The following is a 22,365-nucleotide window of genomic DNA, read 5'->3' as shown; positions in this document are numbered from 1 at the left end:
GCATCATGACAGAGGGAAAAGAAAACAATCATGTAGTTTTATCCCTATAGGCAGGAATTTGCTTGAAGTGCAGGACAATTCCAGTAGAGGTAGTCTCTCAACTTCATCCTGGTGTCCAATGTTTGGTAGGAATGTAAAGAATAATCAGCGCATAGAAAAACATGTCTATCCCTTTTCCATTACTTGTGTACTGGTTGGTTTCATCAGAAGCCCTGAAAATTCAGACATTGCCCTCAGGGGTTTAACCCTCTCGTTAGGCAACAGCTGACGGTTTCCAGGATTGACCACGGCTGCACGGATGTTTCTCTAACACTAATATGTGTCTCTAGTCTGTCTATAAACCCCCCAATGATGAAAAAAGTCCATCCTCTTTGTCTTTTGTCTGCTCCACTTTTCAGAAAATGTGTGCTAAAACAGGCCGTTTGGAGATTTTCCCTTCATGACATCACAAAGGGCAGTAACCCCTCTCCCAGGTGGGTGACACTCCCACAGCTAGGTGTTTGTTCTGCCCTGAGTCTGCCTTCTCACCGTAAACAATAGGACATGGAACGAGAAAGCCAGAGACAACCAAGACCTTCCAGAGAGGGGGCGTGGTCAGACACAGCTCATTTACATATTTAAAGGTACAGGCACAGAAACAGCCTGTTCTGAGCAGGGCTGAAATAGAGGGGTTTATAGATATGATCAAATACAGGATCAGAGTGGATTTAGAACAAGAAACTTCACACACATATTTTGGGGAGCTCTGAGACTTATTGACAAGGAGGATAATATGTGACCTTTACATTTTAACGGATATTGTGATGGATGTGTCAAAACTGCCCAATTAAAGGTTTATTTTGGGGCTTTTTATGCCTTCATTTAGAGAAAGGACTGTGGATAGAGTCAGAAATCGGAGAGAGAGAGAGAGAGAGTGGGTAATGACCTTGGGGGAAAGGACCCACAGGTCGGATTCAAACCCAGGCCGCCCGCTTAGAGGACTATAGCCTCCGTACATGGGACTAGCACTAACCGCTAGGCTACAGGCACCCCCATCCATCCCAGTTTTTTAATGTGAAATGAGATGCAGCAGTATCATTCTTTTCCATCACTCTGACTAGAGGGAGAAACTGCGGAGGCTAATCTATGGTACGCCTAAAGGGACAAAATAGCATGAGATGAATTGCAATAAAAAAAGTGAATGCATTACCTTCAGACCTTAATAATGAACTAGGTAATGCTGACAGTCCTGGTTACAGATATATGATATTAGAGAAAAAGGCAATTATCAACTCTTCTTTCATGTAGAATCAGCTCCAAATAATAGGAAGTAAAGAATCCCATGCTCTCCCAGACTGAGGAAAAACAGGATATTTTCAGCAGCCCTGCCGGGGGATTTTCTTTTAAATCTCTCCCCCTCTCGTTTTCCATTGCCCTTTTCTGGGAAGTGCAGCAGCCTGTCAATAACTGTCAAAGGCTGTCTCAGTCAATCAGGCCTGTAAGGCAGCCTGGGCCTCTGGTGTAACAGGAGGATCTAACAGAAACAACCTATAACTGACACAGTTCCAGATCTATGCTGTGTAATCACAGGGGAGCCAGGCTTTCAAGCTCCAGGCTCACCAGGTGCCTGACAGTGGACACATGCAGTGTGATTGCTTTACATACCATTCAACCTTTTAAAATTGATCTCAAGCATTGAAACAGGCTTTGCTGAGAAGCATCTTGGAGGGTGGGGACACAATGTGCATCTGTAAACAATAGCCATATCAGACTGCCGTTTCAAGTGTACATCCCTGTGATGTTTCACATCCAGTCTGAATGTCGGGGAGACGTTCCCCCTGAAGTGTTCCCCTCTCTGTACCGTCTTTGGAGGTAGTAACCATAGACTGTGAATATTAAAGAGGACATATTATCCCCCTTTTCTATCTTTTCAAACAGTTCCCTGTGTTCTAAATGAAACATCTGTGCTGTGCTTTGGTCAAAATATAACATGAATCAATTACCAGAGGAGGTTTGTGACCCTGCATAAACCAGCTCCCTCAGAACGCTCCGTTTTGGTGTGTGTGTCTCTTTAAATGCAATGAGCCCCACCCCCTGAGTTTTCCAGGTACTCTTTAACTATAGCAGGAATAAAAATGGCGGACCTGCACAAAACCTTTTCTCTAGACTAGGTGTGGAGTCCACGGGTAGAGATACCAAGGGAGGGGAGGGGATTTCTTTTTTACCAGAATCCCACTGTGACATCACAAGGAGAGCACATTTGAAACAGAGCATTTTTCTCTGTGTTGTAAGACTTATGCAGACCACAAACAAAAGACTGGATGGGTTTATTTCACATTTTGTGGGTCAGTAGGCACTCAGGATACCCAGATATATGTTCAAAAACACTACAAGTGGATTTTTCTTTAATGGATGAAGCCTGAGTGACGTCTTCCATCTGTTCAAGCAGGGGGCACTGGAGGATCATCAGCAGCAGCCGCCATGCTGGAAATCCTGTCTCAGTCTAACTTTCAGTCAACCTAACGACAGGCTGAGAGCTGGAGCTTAGTCGCACATTAGCGGGGAGCTCGGAGTAGAGTCGCTGCTGATTTCCATTAGAAGGAGCCTTTAGAGGTGGTTCGGGCATCTGATTAGGATTCCACCTGGACGTCTCCCTTTGGAGGTTTTCCGTCCACACCCAACTGGGTGGAGACTTCTGGGTAGACCCAGAGTTCACTGGAGGGATTATATATCCCGACAGGCCTGGGAACGCCTTGAAATCCCCCAGGAGGAGCTGGAAAACTGGGGAGAGGGAAGTCTGGGTTGACTTGCTGCGCCTGCTGCGACCGCTGCCCGACCTTGGATAAGCGGAAGCAAATGGATGGATAGATGGATGGTTACATATCCACTGTAAGCATGCAAAAATTCTGGCCCTGTGTGATTTGAATCACATTTCATTTTGAGTGATGTAAATGTGAAAGAATATATTATACAAGTGAATTTACCAACAAGCGTCATACATAGAAGTGTCTTTACAAAGTCGTTCTGTATTTTCAGAGCCTGCACTCTGGAGTTCACCCCGCAGTCTCCCATGCTACCATGATGTGCAGAGCCTTTTGCTGCTTTTTTTTTTTTTGTTCAGCCACTCTTTCTCTCTCGGTGTCAAGGATTAGTCTGACATATCCTGACTCCCTGCCTCCTAAATGAGGAGGACTCCCGCTGAAAGGCTGAGAGGGTGCTCACCATGTAAAGCCGATCCTCACACTGCTGACGCTACTCATCCTCGCCCTCCATCTACCTCAGCCGTGTAAAAAAAAAAAAAAATCAATGGCAAGACACCAGTGATCTCGTAGATGCGGGAGAAAGTAAGTGTGGTTTTTACGGACTTGGGCTGAGGAGTGGCTGTGTGTGAAATAGTAATGTCCAACTCAGTCAGGAAGTGCTGTCAGCTTCTTCTTTCAGGAGCCCTTCTCTTCCAGTTTCTATTCTAGTCGGGTTTGCAGAGATAGATGCTGAGGCCAGCTGCCAACCCAGTAATGACAGTGGGTTGTATCACACACCAGTGCCAGTTGATCCATGAACAATCTTGTTTGGCATCATTTAACTATTAAAACAGGAATCATTACAGAATCACATTCAGTCGAGCGTTGTTATTCACACCTGTGCATTTTGTTTTTAGCACAATGAATTGATAGAAGCGTTCTTTGTTATACACAGTGCAACACATTTTAAATAACAGGGCTTTGTTATCGGCTCAAGAAAGAACCGTTATAATTTCACAATCAGACGACTGAACTTTGGGCAGACTTGATTTGACTTCTCTATTCCAAACATGTAGCATAAAGACAAAGGTGAACATTAAAAAAACAGACATGGAAAGTATAATGCAGAACAGATTGTCAGACACTTAGCTATTTAAGTGACATGTCTGAGAAGGAGTGGGAAGAAGTAAAAAAAAACGTATTCAACCTCCATCGAGCTAGCTTCCTGTTTGTAATATAATTCTAATTTAAAGGCAGGGTTGGTAATTTTCTCCAGATCCACTTTAAGATGAAATTGAAATTGTCTTTAGGTCCTGACAGAAATTAATAACTCATAAATAAATCTGTCATCCTGTTTCTGTCCTTGTCTTTGAGCATATCTGGAGAGACGTTCAGGGGCCAGATTGTTCATACATTTAAAAACTAGTTTGAGGAAACATAAATGCATAAAGCTTTCAAAACTAAGTAGGTTGTGTTTCTTCAGTACATGACAGAGATACCACCGGACAGGTTTTTTTTATCCATTATTTCAAAACATGTAAACATTAATCCCTCCAGACACCTTGTGAAAGTCAAACCCCTTCTTCCTCCCTGTGCTTTGTGAACATCAGTTTCTTATACTTATTTTTAAACTGTCTCATGTTTGGACATTGCTTGAGTTCTACATGTAAGCCCTTCCACAGTTTGACCCCACAGAGAGAAACATAAGAATGTGTCTTAAGTCGTCCGTATACTCAGAGCTCTGAAATGAAATAATCCACTCAAACTGTGGTTTGCTTCCTGATCTCTGAGACATTCTTGGATATTTCCCAAAAGTGTATTTCTTGCTTTAAACATTATTTCTGTCGTTTGAAACTCAACAATACAGTATCTGTACATTTTTATAATTTTGACTTTAGGAATAGTTTTACTTTTTGACTTTAGTATGATCATGATATGCTCCTTATGAATTGTCCTTATAGCTCTATCCAGATTTAAAGTATTCAGTGAATTTTTAAATGTGTTACCCTCAACATCATTTACATATGGTAGATAGTGAACAGCGTAGTTAGACTGAGTGATTTTCCAGAACCTGCTTTGCTTCTTGATAGTTGAGACTTGTCATCCATCTGAGAAAACTTTGGACACGGGTTATGTATCTGATTAGAGGCTCGTGAACTCAAGTATGATCCATCCTTAAGAGCTCTCATGCCAATAACATGGATACAAATGAACTATTCTAATCTCATGAAATTAACTTTTAATTGATCCCAGTCCCCAAAAGATTCATCCTCCTGATTTAAATGATCTTCCTGACCTTTCCCTCTGAAGCTCTATCCAGAAGCGTCGCCAAGGAACTGCATATGGAGGGGATGGAATTTTTATAGGGCTAATGGATATTAACATGGAAAACAATATCACAAAATATTATTATATTGGGGTGCCAGTAGCCTAATGGTTAGTGCGCACGCCCCATGTATGGAGGCTGTGGAGGCTATCATCCTTTGAGCGGGCAGCCGGTGGTTAAATCTGATCTGTGGCTCCTTCCCTGCATATCATTCCCTATACTCTCTCTCCCCCCCCCCCCCCCCCAAAGTCTGACTCTATCTACTGTCCTATCTTTAAAATAAAGTCCTTTAAAGGCCCGAAAATAAACCTTAATTCAAAAAGACGGTCGCTTCCCCTAATCACTGCACACCTTCCTTAATACATGTGTGTTTGAGAGAGGGAAAGAGAGAGCTGCTGTGCAAGGTTTCCAGACTGATGCAGCTTCTGGTTCCTCTGGATGGCTGTGACTCATTGGTAGAAATAGTCGTCTCTAAACCTGAAGGTCGAGGGGGGGGGGGGTCGATCCCCAGCTCCTGCAGCAACATGTCCGATGTGTCCTTGGGCGAGACACTAAACCCTAAGTGTCATATGATGGCATTGTAAACATCACTTTAATTATTTGCAGGATTTTAATAATACCATAATTATCACCTGAAGAAGACATCTGGTTGAAACGTTGTGATTAATAAAAATGAGGGCTGGGCAACGATTCAAAATTTTAATCGCATTAATCGCATGACTTCCTGTGATTAATCGCAATTAATCGCATTGTTATATGCAAAATCCAATAACGAATTAAAAAGTAGTGTATAGCGCACTTTTATTGTAAATGTACTTCTCAACTTAAACAATGTAATCAAAGCAAATAAATACAAAACTAAAGCTTATTGCATTGGTTGCAGTCTGGACGCAGAGTGGTGTGGGTCTCCTCTCTGACTGCAGCTGGGTCTGCTGCTCAAGGCTACACTGACAGTCTGTGATGCTTTAGGAAGGGGGAGGGGCTCACGGCAGCACCCGCTGCTCGTTGAGGACAGTAACTGCAGAGCAATACGTGCTTTCACGTCAGTTTCTTACACCAAAAAAGTCTCCAATAACACCAGAAAAAGTTGCTAGATTTGTCGCTAGTAGCTGTTGACAAAAAAAGTCGCCAAGGGGGTTTGGAAAGTCAACACTGTTTCCTCTTTCCTGTGAGCGCCGCAGCAGACATGCGCAGCAGTAAGCAACATACTAGGCTCGCTCACGATGGAATTTTACAAAATAAAAGCCAGTGAGCAACAGACTTTTACAATGAGAAAAGAAATAATAAAAACTGCGTTAATGCGAGATAAAATAATTGTCAGCGATAATTAATTAATGAGTTAACGCGAAAATAACACGTTAACGTGCCCAGCCCTAATAAAAACCTTTTTTTGTGTGAGGGCCTTTCTTCTTCCTTAGTTTTCTGTTTTTGTACCGCCCTGCACCTGCATGATGTGCATATAACTACTTCCTTTTTCCAAGGATTTTAACAGTGCCTGATGTGATTGATCGACCTCAATATTCCAACCAGTCAAAATGACGGACAGCCTTCAGATCGTTCTGTCATTGTTCCAAGAAATCGTGTCAAAAAACAGATATATTATTTACCCTGGATTCACTTAGATATAGTGCATCTATTTGTCTTTGTGTAGATGTTTATATGTTCATTCATTTTCATATTTATCTCATTTGCTTTTCTCCTTGCTGCCTTATCTGTGCTGGATAATGAACAACACCCCTTCCTGTACATGGGAGCTGTAAACAGACGTTGTATGGACACTTACCTACGGGTTGCCTTAAAAGACTTTTGAAAAACAAAACGGGAGATATTCAGTGATCTCTGGTTCCATCTGTATTCTGTATGCAGATTGATACTCAGGTCATTCATCAGCTGCAGGTCCACTGCACCAAAGCCTCGCGGTGAGTCGGGTGGAAACCTGTGACTGGCAGCAGACAGGATGAGAGAGAGCTTTTAGAGGGAGTGTTGAAGTTAACCTGCATAATGAGGAAATAAGCGCCTTATTGGCACCGGAGTCATTTCCTTCATTAAGGCGGATATTTATGAGCACCTGTCAGCCGAGTGGAGCAGCCAGCGCCTGTGCTCCAGGTTTATGGAGCGTGAATCGTCACCTTGTTTCCAATTATCTGCTACCTGTGAGTGTGCTGAATGTTTGAACGTTAAGAGCGAGGGACATGATGCATCATCATTTGTTATGCCAAATAGAAATGTTAGGCGTGGGTGGGGGGAGGGGGGGGCCAGGGCTCTTTAAGAGTAGGTTATTCTCATGATAGCAGAAATGAGCTTATAGGAGTAAAGGAGGAGCATTACATGTGTTAGTGCTGTAGATCGTCTTGAAATGGTGTTTCTCTTTTATTAGCAGGTCCATGTTAGAATATGTGAAAGCATTGAAGGCTGTTTCCTTGATCTGTAGTCAGCACGTGCATGCTTCTTTGAAAATGTAAGTAATTAAGGAAAGGAAAAAATGAAAAGAAGCACAGTTGTCCTTCATATTGGAACCTGGTCTTTGTTAACCTCAGCTGATAAATTTGCATTCATATTCAATCATTGTAGAAATGAAACATGAAAACACTTTGTGGTAGTAATGAATGTCATTGCAGAGCTTTTGAAAGAGCTGACATTTTGACAACTCTTAATATTTGCAGATTGGGCTTTAAAACCACAAGACTAAGCAAAGTGCAGAGGTGATCAGAAGGATATGACAGGATAGACACTTCATTATCATTGTATAGAAGAACACAACCAAAATGTGTTTGCAGCGCAGCAGCATTACAAAATCTAACATATAAATATAAATATAACACTATATCCTCAGCTGAGTACATTTAGAAATACTTGTGCTACATTGTCACAGGGCGGCTGTACCTCAGGTTGGTTGTTCGATCCCCAGCTCCTGCAGCTTCATGTCCGGTGAGTCCTTGGGCAAGACACTTAACCCCAAGTTGCTCCCGCTACTTCCTCGGTGGCATGTGAATATGTATAAATGGGTTTAGTTACACTTCAGCTGTGTGAATGCATAGGTGTGACATGCGGTGTAAGAGCACTTTGAGTAGTCAGCGCTACACAAGCTCAAGTCCATTTACCAAGAAGATTTCTAAGAAGACTCTCCTTCAGATTCATCAACGTTTTTTTAAATGACTGAATGGTTTGCAGCTGTGTTCTTATCTCGTGTTCAGAAGTTGAATTAGCATAGGTAACCGTCCACTAATGCCCATAAAAGGGCATGAGTGCAGGGCCCTGCAGACTCACAGAAACACAAGCTGGAATCAAAAAATAAGGTTCTGGCGAGGCCTAAAGATGGCGCCGGCGGAGCACCGGATTCCTAATGGAGAAGAAACTTGATGAGTTGTGAAGTGGAGGTACTACTGCAGGAGGTCAGCAGAAAACAAACTGTTTGATTCAGCAGGGTGAGGAACGGTTACACAGGAACACAAAAAGACGCAGAAGTAATAAACATAATTAATGTATGTGACCTGAAGTGTCATGTGTTTGTTATTTAATTTAAAAGGCCACTCAGATTTGTATGATCCTAAAAATATTTCTGAAATGTTGTATTAATTATGAAACAAAATATTGTAATGAAAACTTTCATACTGTAGATTTAAATGAAATACCAGTCATCGTGCCCGAGCCGGGCAGCAGTCGAATGTGAGTTGGAACAAATCTGTTTTTAAGACCGCTTGGTGAATGAAGCCCACTGGATATAATAGTAAATATCTAATGCAGCCCCATGTAGCAACAATATCATAAAGCTCTGCCTGTCCTGCTGTTGGTAACGTCAGCATCTTTTCCTTTTCCATTATTCACCTCTCTGCCTGTTTGTTTTATGTGTGGCCTCTCGTTACACCTGCATCCATTCATTTCCCCCATTTAACAAGGACAGCATTGATTGTAGGAGGTGGCTGGAGGGTTGATTCGATTTCAGACGACAGGATTGGATTTGATGGTGGGGGTCATAATAGCTTTCATTGGCTTTTTGCTCCACTGAATAGCTTAGCTGGAGCTGCCTTGATGGGGCTTGATGTGTAATTCTGAGAGAGCACAAACATCCTGTTCCTTATTGTCACAGCCCCACAGAGCTCGCTGTGCTCTCTCCTCTCAGGACATTGTTGTTTTCCAAACCTGTGCCTGGATTGATTACGTGTTCATGAGGAAGGCTAGTCATGGGGTTCAGTATATCCTATAGGGCTTTCACACTTGCAGAACAAACTCCTGGAAAAGTGAACAGCCGAATGTTTCACTCGGACTTCACCAGGAGTTTCTCCTGCACAGACCCCTAGTATTTTTTCTGCAGCAAGTCTGAGTAAGCTGATGTGAGAACGCAGCAGGATATTCTCTGGAGAATTCAGCTCGAGCCAATAGGAGGGGGGTGTGACGTTTTGTCCTGTTACTGGAGTCGGTGCATAGACGGGCCACTACCATCTCGGTTTACAAAATTAAACAGCTGCATTATGTTTCCTGTTCTCCACTCTGTTGTTGAAATTGGGATTCTGTTGAACTACACGTAGCATTGATATAAAGGCAAATATTCTCATTATAGCATTATATAACAGAGTCTGTTGCTCCGTCGGCATCTTTTTTTGTCTTGTTGTTGTCAAACACAACAACCTCCTGTCTGACAGGGACAGTCTCCAGCTGTGAGGAGCATATGTGAACAGCCAGGTCAGGAGAATATCCTAAGAGTGCATATATGAAAACAGCTCTAGTAAAGGTGAAAGGAAAGGGGGCAACCTGCTGTGAATGCATCGTTGAAAGACGGTGGCACATATTTCGATCGGATGAAAAGAATCCGAGCCTTGTGGATAAGATGAGATGTTTTTTTAGACTCCACAGCAACACTTGTGGTAATCAACCTCCTACATATTCCTCTCCACTTGCTCTGATTTCAGTCATCTCTAAATTGCTCAGGGGGGGAGAACTGTCTTGCTGGAGGACAAATTGTGCTCGGTGCACACTCTGTCTTTCAACAATATTTGAAGTTCAAAACGTGGAATTCAAAAGATTTCCCACTGAGCAATCATTTAAAATTGCTTTTGTGCTGTTGTCGGTAAAACACGGTGCATTTAAAGTGTTTCCACAGTTGGATTGTGTATCAATGTGAAACATTCATTTTGTTTTTGAAAGAGGAGCAACTGTTTACTTTAAAGCTGTTCTGTTAAGAGAGGAGTGGGATGAAAAGCTAACCAGGGTGGTTTTTTTTTGTGTTTTTTTTTCAGGTGCTCCTGGAGATCCTCCTCCTGAAGCAGCCTCAGTCCAGGGTACCCTGCCCCACTTCATCCAGGAGCCAGAGGACGCCTATATCGTGAAGAGCAATCCCATCAAGCTGCGCTGTCGAGCCTTACCTGCCTTACAGATCTTCTTCAAATGCAACGGGGAGTGGGTGCACCAGAATGAGCACTTTTCCCAGGAGTATAAAGACCTCAGCACCGGTGAGTTAATGACGCCTCGTTATTCACTTTCCAAAAGGAAATGAAAAAAACCTGAGTGGGTGTAACAGCTGAAGAGGGTCACTAACATTATGAATCAAGACCTACACATTTATGCTTTTATATAGTAGCACAAGGGCAAGGTCAACATATTCACACACACACAAAGTGGTGTAGTAGAGCCTAAAGAAGTGAGTATACTCTTAATTTTTCCCCCCATTTTTTTTGTGAGCCGTCCAGCAGAGAATAAACGGCCTTGGTATAAACAGTGACATTTGAGATTCCTCTTGCACACTGAGTTAGTGTGTACTAGCCAATTAGAGACAGAGAAGGGGCATCCCTTCACCATCATAAGGAAAAAAATGCAGAATACTGTGCAGAATACTGTCAATCATTCATTGGTGTGAACCAAAGGAGACAGAGACAGGGGTATACCGTATTGAGACTTAACAATAAGTGAGTATACCCTGCACTACACCACTGTGCACAAACACACACACACACACACACACACACACACACACACACACACACACACACACACACACACACACACACACACACTGTACACAGAGAGAAGAGCCTGGTCTCTATTTCCAATCACAAAAGCTGTCCGTCTTTTTGTGTCTCAGTGTCTGAAGCACAGCTGGAGTAGCAGGAGGTTGGCCTAAGTAAGCCAAAGTTACAAATATGTATAAAAGATTTGAAGAAAGCGGCATATCCCAAGTTCCAAGTTTAGGAGGACAAAACACAAACATTTCAATAGTTTGTTTGGCTCACTTAGTAAAAAACAAACGCTTATGTGTTTCAGCACAAGGTTTTGAAGAAGGCCCTGAAGAAAGAGAAAGTGATCTGAAGACTATGGTTCACAGAAACTTTTGAATTGAGTCTTTCTGAGCTGCCCTCTTCAATCAGGAGACACAAGTGAATAAAGAAAGTTATTTATTACAATGGATAACATGGAAATGTGTCTTGACAGAAGGTCTTTGGAGCTTGGACCTTGTGGGGGGGTTGTTGTGTTTGGAGAATGTCTGTTCTGAATGCCAGCAGAATAAATCCCCCACATGGAGTCCAGACCCTGGTGGTGGTGAAGCTGATGACTTGTTGAGACAGGATGGGTGAAGAATTGATGGATGATGATTCTGCGAGGACGGGCAGTGATGGGGAGGTGGAAGGGGCGAAAACATTGGCATGAAGGAACTAAAGGCTGAGAAAGAATCATATTTAAAAGGGGAGCAGAACGATGATAGGCTGACTTTGAGGGAGGAATGCAATAGGTTAGATGAGTACAGCTGACGTCACAGCTGATTGTCCAATGAATGCTCGAACGAATGACAGCAGAAATGTGAGTAAGCGTGCATGAGAGGGATCCTTCACAACAGGGTCCTAAGTCTCTCACTAGACTCTTTTCCTCTGTCGCCCCCCGGTGGTGGAATGAACTTTCTAACTCTGTTCGATCTGCAGAGTCCCTCTGCATCTTTAAGAGAAAGCACTTCCTGACGTTGTTTCCTCTTTTCTCTAGATCCTTGGACGGTTGTACTAACTCTCTGATGTACATCGCTTAGGATAAAAACGTCTGCTAAGTGAATTGTTGAATTGCCAAATAAGAGACCAGACCGTGAAGGCAAATAGTCGTCTAAACTTACACTAAAGCTTTGTTTGTCTCATGCTCCCTGCCCATACACTGATGAGAATCACCTAATATTGTGATCAACTTTCAGCTTTATGATACATATATTTCAGGGATACATATTCATGGACTTTATTTCTTTGTATTGCTCTCCGTGTAGTTTCAGTGAAATGGAAAGAACAACAAAGCCATGCAAATAAAGATGAACCGGGTTGGTATGTGCACAAGAATGAAAAAAGTCTAGATTGATTTTATTTAAAAAATGTCCACATGCAGTTTTCTAAGGCTAAATTTTCACAGAGACTTTTTTCCTTCTCCAAGTTAGGAAGCAAACACATCAAGTGAGAAATAAGGGTTTTTTTGTTCAGCTTTGTTAGGATGCATATGACATATTGACAATGCCACAGGCTTGTTTGGACTCTGACAAACTACAAAACCAGAGCTTTCATTGCGTCGCTATAGCGTCTCGCTGCATGCAGAGATAGTTTCAGGCTCTGTCCGCAGCTTCTATAAGACTGACCTTCAGTCAGAATATCAGCGTCGCCTCTGACACTTTAAGCCTAAGATCCCACACAGGCACGGTGGCTTCAGTAATGAGAGCTGGGTCAAGCAATATGTGCAGTATGTGCTGAAGCTAAGCTCCTTGCAGTGCTACAAAGAGGGGCAGACTGCACTGCATCAGCACTATTTCAGATTTCTTTTTCACATGACATTCTGAAATGTATAAGACAGATCTTTTTTTTTGCTTCTCCCTCTCTTTTATTTAAAAGGATTACTTTGTTTTTATATAATTTTTCTTGAGGCTTAAGGTGTTGTGCAGTAGCGTTATGGGGTTGTTATCCTTAATTTATAACTGATGAGGCAACACCTGTGAGTGAGTTCAGGCAGTCACCTCGAGCTGCACTGATTTCACACTTGACATGCGTCATTATCCACAATCAGCTGACAACACCTTCTTTTAATTAGCCGTCTATTTGAGCTGACAGATTTCGGTCTCTCCCTTTACGCTTTCATCACCAGCTCTGACCTGCACCACAACTGCACTCTTCAGCCCCACCACCACCCCAGCATCCACCAGTAGGCTCAGACTGGGGGGTTAAGTGTGTAATTTATTTTTTATTTAACCTTTATTTAACCAGGAAAAAGTCTCATTGAGATTAAAAATCTCTTTTACAAGAGCGTCTTGGCCAAGACAGGCAGCAGCTCAATTACAGGGTTTCAGACATAAAACACTTAACAACAATGAACATAAATAAAGGAATCACAAAAAGAACCATTCATCAGAATCTGTCATAAGTCATCAGCAACAAAGCGATCAAAAAGGGCAATACGAGTTATCTCAAACATCTACAGTCAGAATGTTTCTGCCTCCGGATCATTAAGACGACCTTTAAAAACATTCAAGGAAACCAGATTTAAAGTATCTTGCAACCGATTCCAAAAAGAGGGAGCAGCATACTTGAATGCCTTTTCCCCAACTCAGTACAGGCTTTAGGGATGGTTAGAAGGTGTAAGTCCTGCGAGCGAAGATGGTAACTTCCAGTACTAAGTATGTAGCTCTGTAGGTAGGATGGAAGCAGACCGAGAATACGCTTATAAATAAAAATATGCCAGTGATTTAGTCTACGGGCAGACAAGGCAGACCAACCAACCAGAGCATACAAGGAGCAGTGGTCATCCCAACACTCCTCAAATTTCTGCATGTGAATTAAAACTGTGAGGAGTGATGAGGTCGGAGCGTAGTAACCGAACACAAACTATGTTCTGCCTCTGCAATAAATATTTTAAACAAAACAAACCTGAGTGGTCTGACTAAAAAGTATATGTAGAATTTTACATTAAAATTTCTAAAAAAGGAGCGCCGATAGTCTAAAGGTTATGTCGCTCCACGAACAGAGGCTGTAGTCCTCGTTGCAGCGGCTGTGGGTTCGAATCCTTTGCTGCTTGTCATCCCCCCACTCTCTCCTCCAAACATGTCCTGTCTCTCTTCAGCTGTCCTATCCAAAAATTTCCCAAAGAAATAACTTAAAATGAATAAATAAAATGACTCTGCAGGCCACATGTTTATACACATATATCTCACAAAATATCTAAATTACTAAGAAATTGACTAAACCTATTATATGCATTATTTTTAATATTTCCAACAGTTTTCAAAGCCAGAAAAAATTCTTAATTTTAGCGTTTAACAGCCGCCATGACAGACATGTTTACTGTTGCCATAGAAACACTGGAATTTACGTCAAAGACCGCAGCATAAGGAAGTGGGAGCTGCTACTGAGCGCTGCGGTAGTGTTGCTGTATGTGCTGCTGTGATAAAAAATAAACATTAATGTAAATTATACTCGGATACATTAGATCATCTGTAAACTGGAAATAAACGTCTTGTCTATAAAACTGGTTTTCAGGCTTTTTGCATAAACAAATCATCTAAAATATGGCCCCATTTTTCAAGTTCAACTTCTACATGAATTTGATAAAAACAGACACCTCACAGGTGGCAGAAGAGTTTTCTTTATTATTCCCCTTTAAAATCAAAAAAAAAATTTGAGAACTCTCCAAAGACTCGATCCACTGCAGCATTGATTCTCAAAGTGCGGGCCTCAGCTCCCAGGTGGGCGGGCAAACCTTCACAGGGTGATATTTTTTGATCATGAAATAAAACTAATCAACGGTTCAAACATCGACATGGTGGGTTTTTCATAGGCTCCAATAAACCAGATTTTTTTTTACAAATCTTTTAGTGAATAATTAATGTCTGACTCCTTGATTAAAAGTTTTTATTCACACGGTGTAAACTCACGTTGGGCAGTTTTGTTTTTTTTCATGTTGAGAAATATAATTGACGTAGAAGATAATTAACGTCAGGACCACAACTCAGGCCAATCAATGAGGAGGTATGTGCGGCCTCAGGCTACACCAGCTGGAATTAAGATAATGAGTGAGCAGTGTTTCAACTCGCTTTACAGCCGTATACCTGTGCAGTTTGCTCTCGTATGAGTTTTAGGTCGAGCTCGTGTTTTGAAGTGCGAGGGGGAAGCTGCGGCATGCCATGCTAATTAGCTCCCATTAGTATTTGTCAGGTTAAAGGATGTTGATTACAAGACCTGACGAAGGCCTCCTGAAGGGATTTCTGGCGCACACACAAAAAAACAAGTCAGTGTGACACCTCTGTTAGTATTCAGGGATCAGAGTATGTGACAAAGCTGTCTTTCTTGTATTCATGACGGTCCCTCCTCAGGAAAGAAGCTTTAATTGCTTTCTGGAATTTCATTGGACTGGGATTGCCATGCTGTGAAATTGTTGCAAATTTGATAATGTTGATATGAAATTTGGAGCTTCTTGTGTTCACTGCTCCTCGGCGTGGGAAAAGAATATGGGAAGTTCACTTTGTGGTAATTTGTCAGATCATTTCATATGCTAACTCCAGTGTACGGTATCAGGGAAGCTAATCTGTTGATTATACAAGAATGAGTTTGATTAAACCTAAATACTACAAAGCACAGTACTGCTGTGTTTAAACTAGAGCACATTCTGACATTTCCATGTAAAAATGGGGGGGGGGGGGGGGGGGTTCATTGCTTGATTCATGTTATATTTTGACCAAAGCACAGCACAGATGTTTCATTTAGACCACAGAGGACTGTTTGAAAAGGTGGCGAAGGGGGATCATATGTCCTCTTTACAGGTAATACCATATGGGCTTTACTGTAATTTAATTTCTTTGATTATGTTGAAGACCATTTTAAAAATCTGATCTTGATTTTGCCTGTTTTTTTAGGGTGCTACAAAACCCTCAGCACCCCTTACTTCCTGCGTCCCTCCCCCCACCCCTCCTATTTTCAACCTATTTTACTATCTGAACTGCTGAAACCTTAAAACCAGCCGTTTTACCTCGACTGCTGTGCAATGACTGGTTGCCTCAAGTGAAATCTCCTCGTTATCTGCAAGCCCCAGTGGATTAGCAATTAGAAGAGCCTGAGGATGTCCTCGCCATAGCCCCCCACGCATGCGCTCGCCTTATATCAGTAGTTAAACCAAAACCTCAGATAAGGCCGGTCTAAACGAGAAGGCTTTGTCCTGGCTCAGTAATAGACAGCTGTGTTGTGTATTGAATAACTACAGCTAATCAGAGAAGGAGATCAGTGAAGAATTGGAATGATATTGATTAGGACGTGAGGCCTCAATGCCACGGGGAGCACGCGATAGCATCTCTTATTTACCAACCAGCTTGATGAATGACTGGACGCTGATAAAGCTGACAATGCCCTTGAGTTCCCCGGCAGCAGGCAGTGCTGTGGGAAGATTGTGTATGTCTGCACTGTTTGCTGTACTTAACCTATAAGGACAGACAATCCTGCAAAGTGTATGGATTGTATTATTTTATTGATTATTCTAGTCCCATCTATAATAATAAAAAAAACAATGTCAGCCGCTGGTTGCAGATTCAATTTGAGCAAGTTCATTTAGATGTCATTTTAAGACTTCAGTGTGAAGCAGACAAATGACAATGATGAGTATCCAGAGGACATATATATATATTATATTATATTATAAGGAGATAAGCTGGAGCGCTGTCCTCTCTTTTACTCCCTTAACTCTGTTTCCTCTCCTCTCCTTTCATTTACTTTACTCTCTCTGCTCATTAAAAAAAGGGGAGACACTGATATTACACACACTGTCGTACCCTGGACTCTTTCAGACTTCCAGAAAGATGGTTTTCTTATGCGACATAAAACATTTGAGGTGACCAACAGGGACTCGTATCTAAAGCGAGCAAAACATAGCCAATATCTCACCGTCTGATGCAACTTCAATGTAAAAGCAAACTCAAAGATCCAGATTGGTTTAGAGTCTGGTCAGCCTCAAGAGACGAGTCAAGGATTGTAGCTGGGTTTCTTTAAACTCCATCTGCTGCAGGAGTAAACTCGATCTTGATTTCTTACTGTGAAATAAACAAACTCAGCATCTCCTCACACTTTAAAAATGTCCTATTCGCACCAACACTATAGAGGATGTTGATTCCCTGAGAGTGAGAAAAAATGAATGTCCACCTGCCTCCATCAGAAGGAAACTCTTCATCTGTATTGATGGGCTCAGGAAATGTTTTTGTGTTTAATTAAATCAGGAATTAAAGCCTCTCTTGGACAAATCTGTCTATAAAGAACTTTAAATTACACACAAATATTTATGTGCATATAATCTTGGTTGTTAATACAGTAAAGCATGGAGTATAAGAAAAAGGGGAAGGGGATGGGGATGGGGGGGCTTTCATTGGAGCTTCTGCAGAGAGTGAATGTTATCATTGGTGAGCAATGTGCTGACAGAGCTGCCGTCTTCAAAACTATAGAGCTATATGCTGCTAAAGTACGAAGCATAGAGCAAGAGGAGATGTGTGTGTGTGTGTGTGTGTGTGTGTAAACGGCTCTGTTTAGATAAGAGATGGTAAATGGACTTGAGCTTGAATAGCGTTTTCTAGTCTTCCGACTACTCAAACACTGCAGGTCACATCTACACATTCACACACTGATGGTGGAGAAAGTAATTTCCGTCAGTATTTACGAATCCATTTTTACACAATCACACAACGCTAAATAGCAGCAGGAGCAATTTGGGTTCAAGAGTCTTGCCCAATGACACTTCGGAGATGTTGCTACAAGAGCTGGGGATTGTGCTGACAAAGCACCCATCTTTTAAAACAAGCGCTACACGCTACAAAATGACTACGTGTGTGTGAAGTGTTGAGCTTGATTGCCCTCAGTTTCTCCTGCCGAGCAGTGTAGGGTTTTGTTAGTGTGAATGTGTAAGGACACGCTCACACTTGGCAATCCGAACCGTGCCTAAGCTACATTTGACCCCTAAAGTTCAGCTCGTTTGATTTGTGTGAATGCTCCATTGGTACACTTACCTTGACCCTGGCATGGATGGAGGAGATGTGCTTCAGGATGGTACAGTTGCACAAGCATAAGAACACAACGTGGACATGAAGTATAATCGATCCCCGCCTCAATTATCGAGAAATCCCCGGAGTTGTTGTTGCTCCATCTGACCAAAATGACTCAAAATAATCCACAAAGTCTGACAGAACACAATGTTCTCTGTGTTCCCCGATTTGCAGCCGCCCGTGACTCCTTTTTCTTTAGTCCATCTGTCTTGTAAACTTAGTGTCATGATCATGTAGAGCCATGCACGCTGTGTATTACTACGTTATGTGCAAGAGGTCCCTAAGGAGTATTGTGTGTACAGGCCAGCAGGGGAATGAGGAGGGCGGGCAATCAAGCCTAGTGTGAGTGCGCTTTACAGTAAGTGTGGTCAGGATTGAGTTGCCAGGTGTACAGGTGGTTCAGCGAGTCAAAAGGTTTGTGTTCCACCCTTTTTATTTACTCCTCTGCTGCAGCCTCAGCTCTCTTTTCCAGGAATGAAAAATAATGGCCTCCTAAAGCTGGGAGTGATGTTATCATTGCTCCAGGGTGGCTTTGTGAGCCAGTTAATGGGGTTGTTAACTGAATGTGGCCCGGACAATATACCTCATACACACACACACTCACAATTTTACAAACACTATTTATTTTTCCAAGGGAGGATTTTATTTAGCCATGCTACATATTTGCTGCCTGCACTAAGGGCGAAGCTGTAAAGGTTTGGGTTGTATTTTTTTTAAAGCTTTTTTTTTAAGAGTGAGGAGTAGGGAAGGCGCCTTTTGTCATTGCTGGTGAGTCAGCAGACTCAGCTTTAGCCATGAAAAAGTATTGATGCATGCACTAGTGTTTTTGTATCCTGTATTGACCCATGAGAAGGACCTCCCTCACACAGACCCGAGAAGATGTAGAAGCACCCTTGAATCCGCTCAGCATTGCGTGATCAAAGAAGGACACATTTCAGAACTGTAAGTTGTTTCTTGTTTTTGCCTTGATTGGATAGTTGCCAGTGCGGTGATAGGACAGGAGTTCAGAGAGACAGATGACAGTATGATATCCAACACAGGGCTCTGGCTACAGTGGTACCAGGGATGCTACAGTTATGCTGAATGTGTCTGAACTAGGGCTGTCAGCGTTGACGCATTGATTTTGCAATGGCTAGAAATAGCCCTATGTGAGGTCACTGATCATATTGTGGACTATCTGATAACAAAACTGAAAGGGCGAAGTTCCCCAGGAGAGCACTGCAGAGGAAGAAGAAAACCAAGGTGATTGAAAATCCCTGCGATCTGGTCTAATTATAGGCCAACAAAATTTTACATCTGCAAGAAATGAAGATACACAGGCAACACAAAAGTGAAAAGCCAGTTTCATCATGAACATTGTTGAAAATGCTAAAGGGAATGGGAAAGTAATAAGATATAACATTGTTGGTAGAGTTGGTCGTTTCTCAATCGGAAGGTCGGGGGATCAATCCCTTGCTCCTGTAGCCACATGTCCGACTTGGCCTTTGGCAAGACACTTAACCTGAAGTTGCTCCTGCTGCTTGTAAATGCAGCATGTAAATGCAGCATGTAAATGTGTGTGAATGGATGAGTTAATACTGTTGTAGTCTAAACATAGCAGTCTCTACCATCAGTGTGTGAATGTGTGGGTGTGGCCTGTGGTGTAAAAGCGCTTTGTGTAGTCAGAAGACAAAAAAAGCCCAAGACCATTTACCAAAATCAACAATCAGTTGGTGAACAGTTCTGTTATCCTGTCTACTGAATTTAACATTTAATTGACATGGTCTGTTCAATATATATCTCAGTTCTTCACTCAACCTAACTGTGACTAATGACCTATTCATCATGCTCAGCCTGTCTTTACCATGAATGAATAACTCTGAAGCTAAGGATGACCTTTTATACCAGCTTCTTAAAGACACACAAAGAGTCTCTTATATGTTCAGTAACACATGTGGTTAATCTATCTGTCAAATGCTCAGTTGTTCCGGCAGCTTGGAAGGTGGCCATGGTAAATCTAGCATTCAAATGAAGAAATAAAACAGATTTGAATAGCTATGGGCCAAAAGGCATCATATCAGTAATCTCTAAAATTATTGAAAAATGGGTGACCAATCAACTAACCGACCAGCTAAACAATGACTAAACCTCTCTATATCTGGAAGGTCTGGAAAAGGTTGTTTTGGGGATTTAGATTTAAAAATAAAATTTGACACCGTTGATGTAGCGCTACTCGCTGAACTGACTCTCTTTAACTTCAGTTAACAAGCTATAAAGTGCTATAAAGCTATAAAGTCATACCATATCAAACTAGAAAGCAGTGTGTCTTGGCAAACAGTATCAAATCTCCTTACCATGAGTGTCCAGGGGGGTCCCGCAAGGCTCCATACTTGGGCCTGTTTTATTCTCTTCATATATGAATAATCCCCCGGATATATGCCTAAATGTCAGTGTTCAAATATACACGGACAATGCAGTAATTATTACGATGCCATGCTGGAAATGCTGTCTCAACCTAACTTTCAGTCAACCTAACAACAAGCTGAGAGCTGAAGCTGAGGCGGGTTTTAGCCTCTTGACGAAACGTTCTTGAATACATTCACCTATACTGAAAGCCCTCGTCAATCACTCTCCAAACAAGATTCTGTCCATTCAACTCAAGAAGGCAACTGATAACAAAGTAAACTTCGCTTAATGGAGCCTGTTGCTTGCTGAGAATACAACTGAATTTTTCCAGAATCCACGCAGACTTGTCCCTGTGGTTATGCAGATTGAATAACTAATTGTTATAGGCCCAATTCCCAATGTTTTCCATCTGTTACTGCTCCTCATGGCAACCCAATGGCTTGCACAGAAAGAAATTAAACCAACACAAGTTTAATTTAGACAGATTTAGTTCTCAAACACAAGCAGTATATATCCTAATGATTAGAATGAATGTGCTCATTACGGTGTAGTGGAATACATTGCCACCATTCTCGCTATTTTTTTAAAGTCCACTGCTGGATTTAGTTACAGAGAATCTACTGCTGTTGATGACTTTGTACTTGAGTGTCCTTACTTAATGCAATCATCTGTATTCAGCTCCCTGTTTTTTGTTCCTTATAACAACACACTAGTTTTAATTGCTACTGGTTCCTATTAGAAACACTTCATTCGTGCAATCTCAGTTGTTAGCAGTATTATTTAGGGTTATACTGGCTTTAATTCACATCTTGCAGGTTTGAAATTGGGTATCATTTAAAGCTTGGCTATGGGCTGGCATTGTCTCTAGTAACAGAGCAAAGAACTGGGCACAAGGCCTGATGGAGTTTGAAGATAAAAGTTTCTCTTTTCTTCCAGGATTAAAAAAGAAAGTGCTATTAAACGTCTTCCTCAAAAATGATATGTGTAATATGGCTGTGTAAGCATATTTGTGTGCCTTGATTCCTTTAAGCCAGTTTTACTCATGCAAATATGCATTGGATTTTTTTGTTTTTTTTAATGAAGCAGTACCACTTAAAGTGCCCTGGTTACTGACTAGCAGAAGGAGTTTGAGTAGCTTCTGCAACACTGTAATGTCAGCATTAAAGGAAGAATGTGCAGGGGTTGCCCATCTACTGATCTTTAGATTTCATGTACCTGTACAGCCCATCAAGTCTTTTTTTTTTTGGATAAATCTTGTATAGTTTATGTAGGTCACCTCTTATAATAAATCTACATTCTTGGTTATGTAAAGTTTGTTCTATCGTTAAAAACCATAACTTTACTCTACATGTTGTTTCCATGTCCTTGTTATCTGCTTCATGGTCGTCACTCGCAAAATATTAAAAAGAGAAAAATCAGTAGCTTTTGTTACCTCCGGTAAGTTGATGCGTGAATAATTTTCTACCTCTAGATGTGGTAAATTCTTGTTCCCCACACCCTCTCCAACAGTTTGAACCTGCAAGAGGGGAATATTGACTGTGTTGGCATGTTGTGATAAAATATCTCATGTTTACTTTCCAAACAAACTTCCTACAGTATTTTGATTGTGTTATTCTTACATTTCTACTCAAGCTGTCCTCCCAGTATAACTCGTAGCTTCATATTGCACTTAAATTGACACAGAAAGACTGAGATCTAAACACACTTACGTAATATCCAAATAATCAGTGAGTATGTTTTTCTTCTTTTCTCCAGTCCTTGACTAAAACAGCTTTTATACAGAAGGCCGTCCCGTCCATGTAAACATGATGTATACACGGCTCTGACAACAACACAACCAGCGGGACTCAGGCTTCTCACTCAGACAGTCATAACTCAGAGAGACATTTACACAGGCTATTTTTGATTTCTGCTGT

General features: G+C 41.7%; 1 protein-coding gene across 2 annotated transcripts in view; it reads left to right on the top strand.

Annotated features, from left to right (window-relative positions):
- Positions 1-22,365, top strand: part of unc5db (unc-5 netrin receptor Db) — a 144,382-nt gene that overhangs the window by 57,445 nt on the left and 64,572 nt on the right. For both annotated transcript variants that reach the window (XM_065962947.1, XM_020648854.2), the window contains exon 2: positions 10,281-10,493. In XM_065962947.1, the coding sequence (XP_065819019.1) occupies positions 10,281-10,493 (213 nt within the window). The remainder of the gene's footprint in view (positions 1-10,280; positions 10,494-22,365) is intronic.

This window comes from Labrus bergylta, chromosome 2 (assembly GCF_963930695.1).
Source record: "Labrus bergylta chromosome 2, fLabBer1.1, whole genome shotgun sequence".
NCBI lineage: Eukaryota > Metazoa > Chordata > Actinopteri > Labriformes > Labridae > Labrus > Labrus bergylta.
Note: the sequence above shows the minus strand (reverse complement) of the source record. Positions and strands in the feature narration are given on the sequence as shown.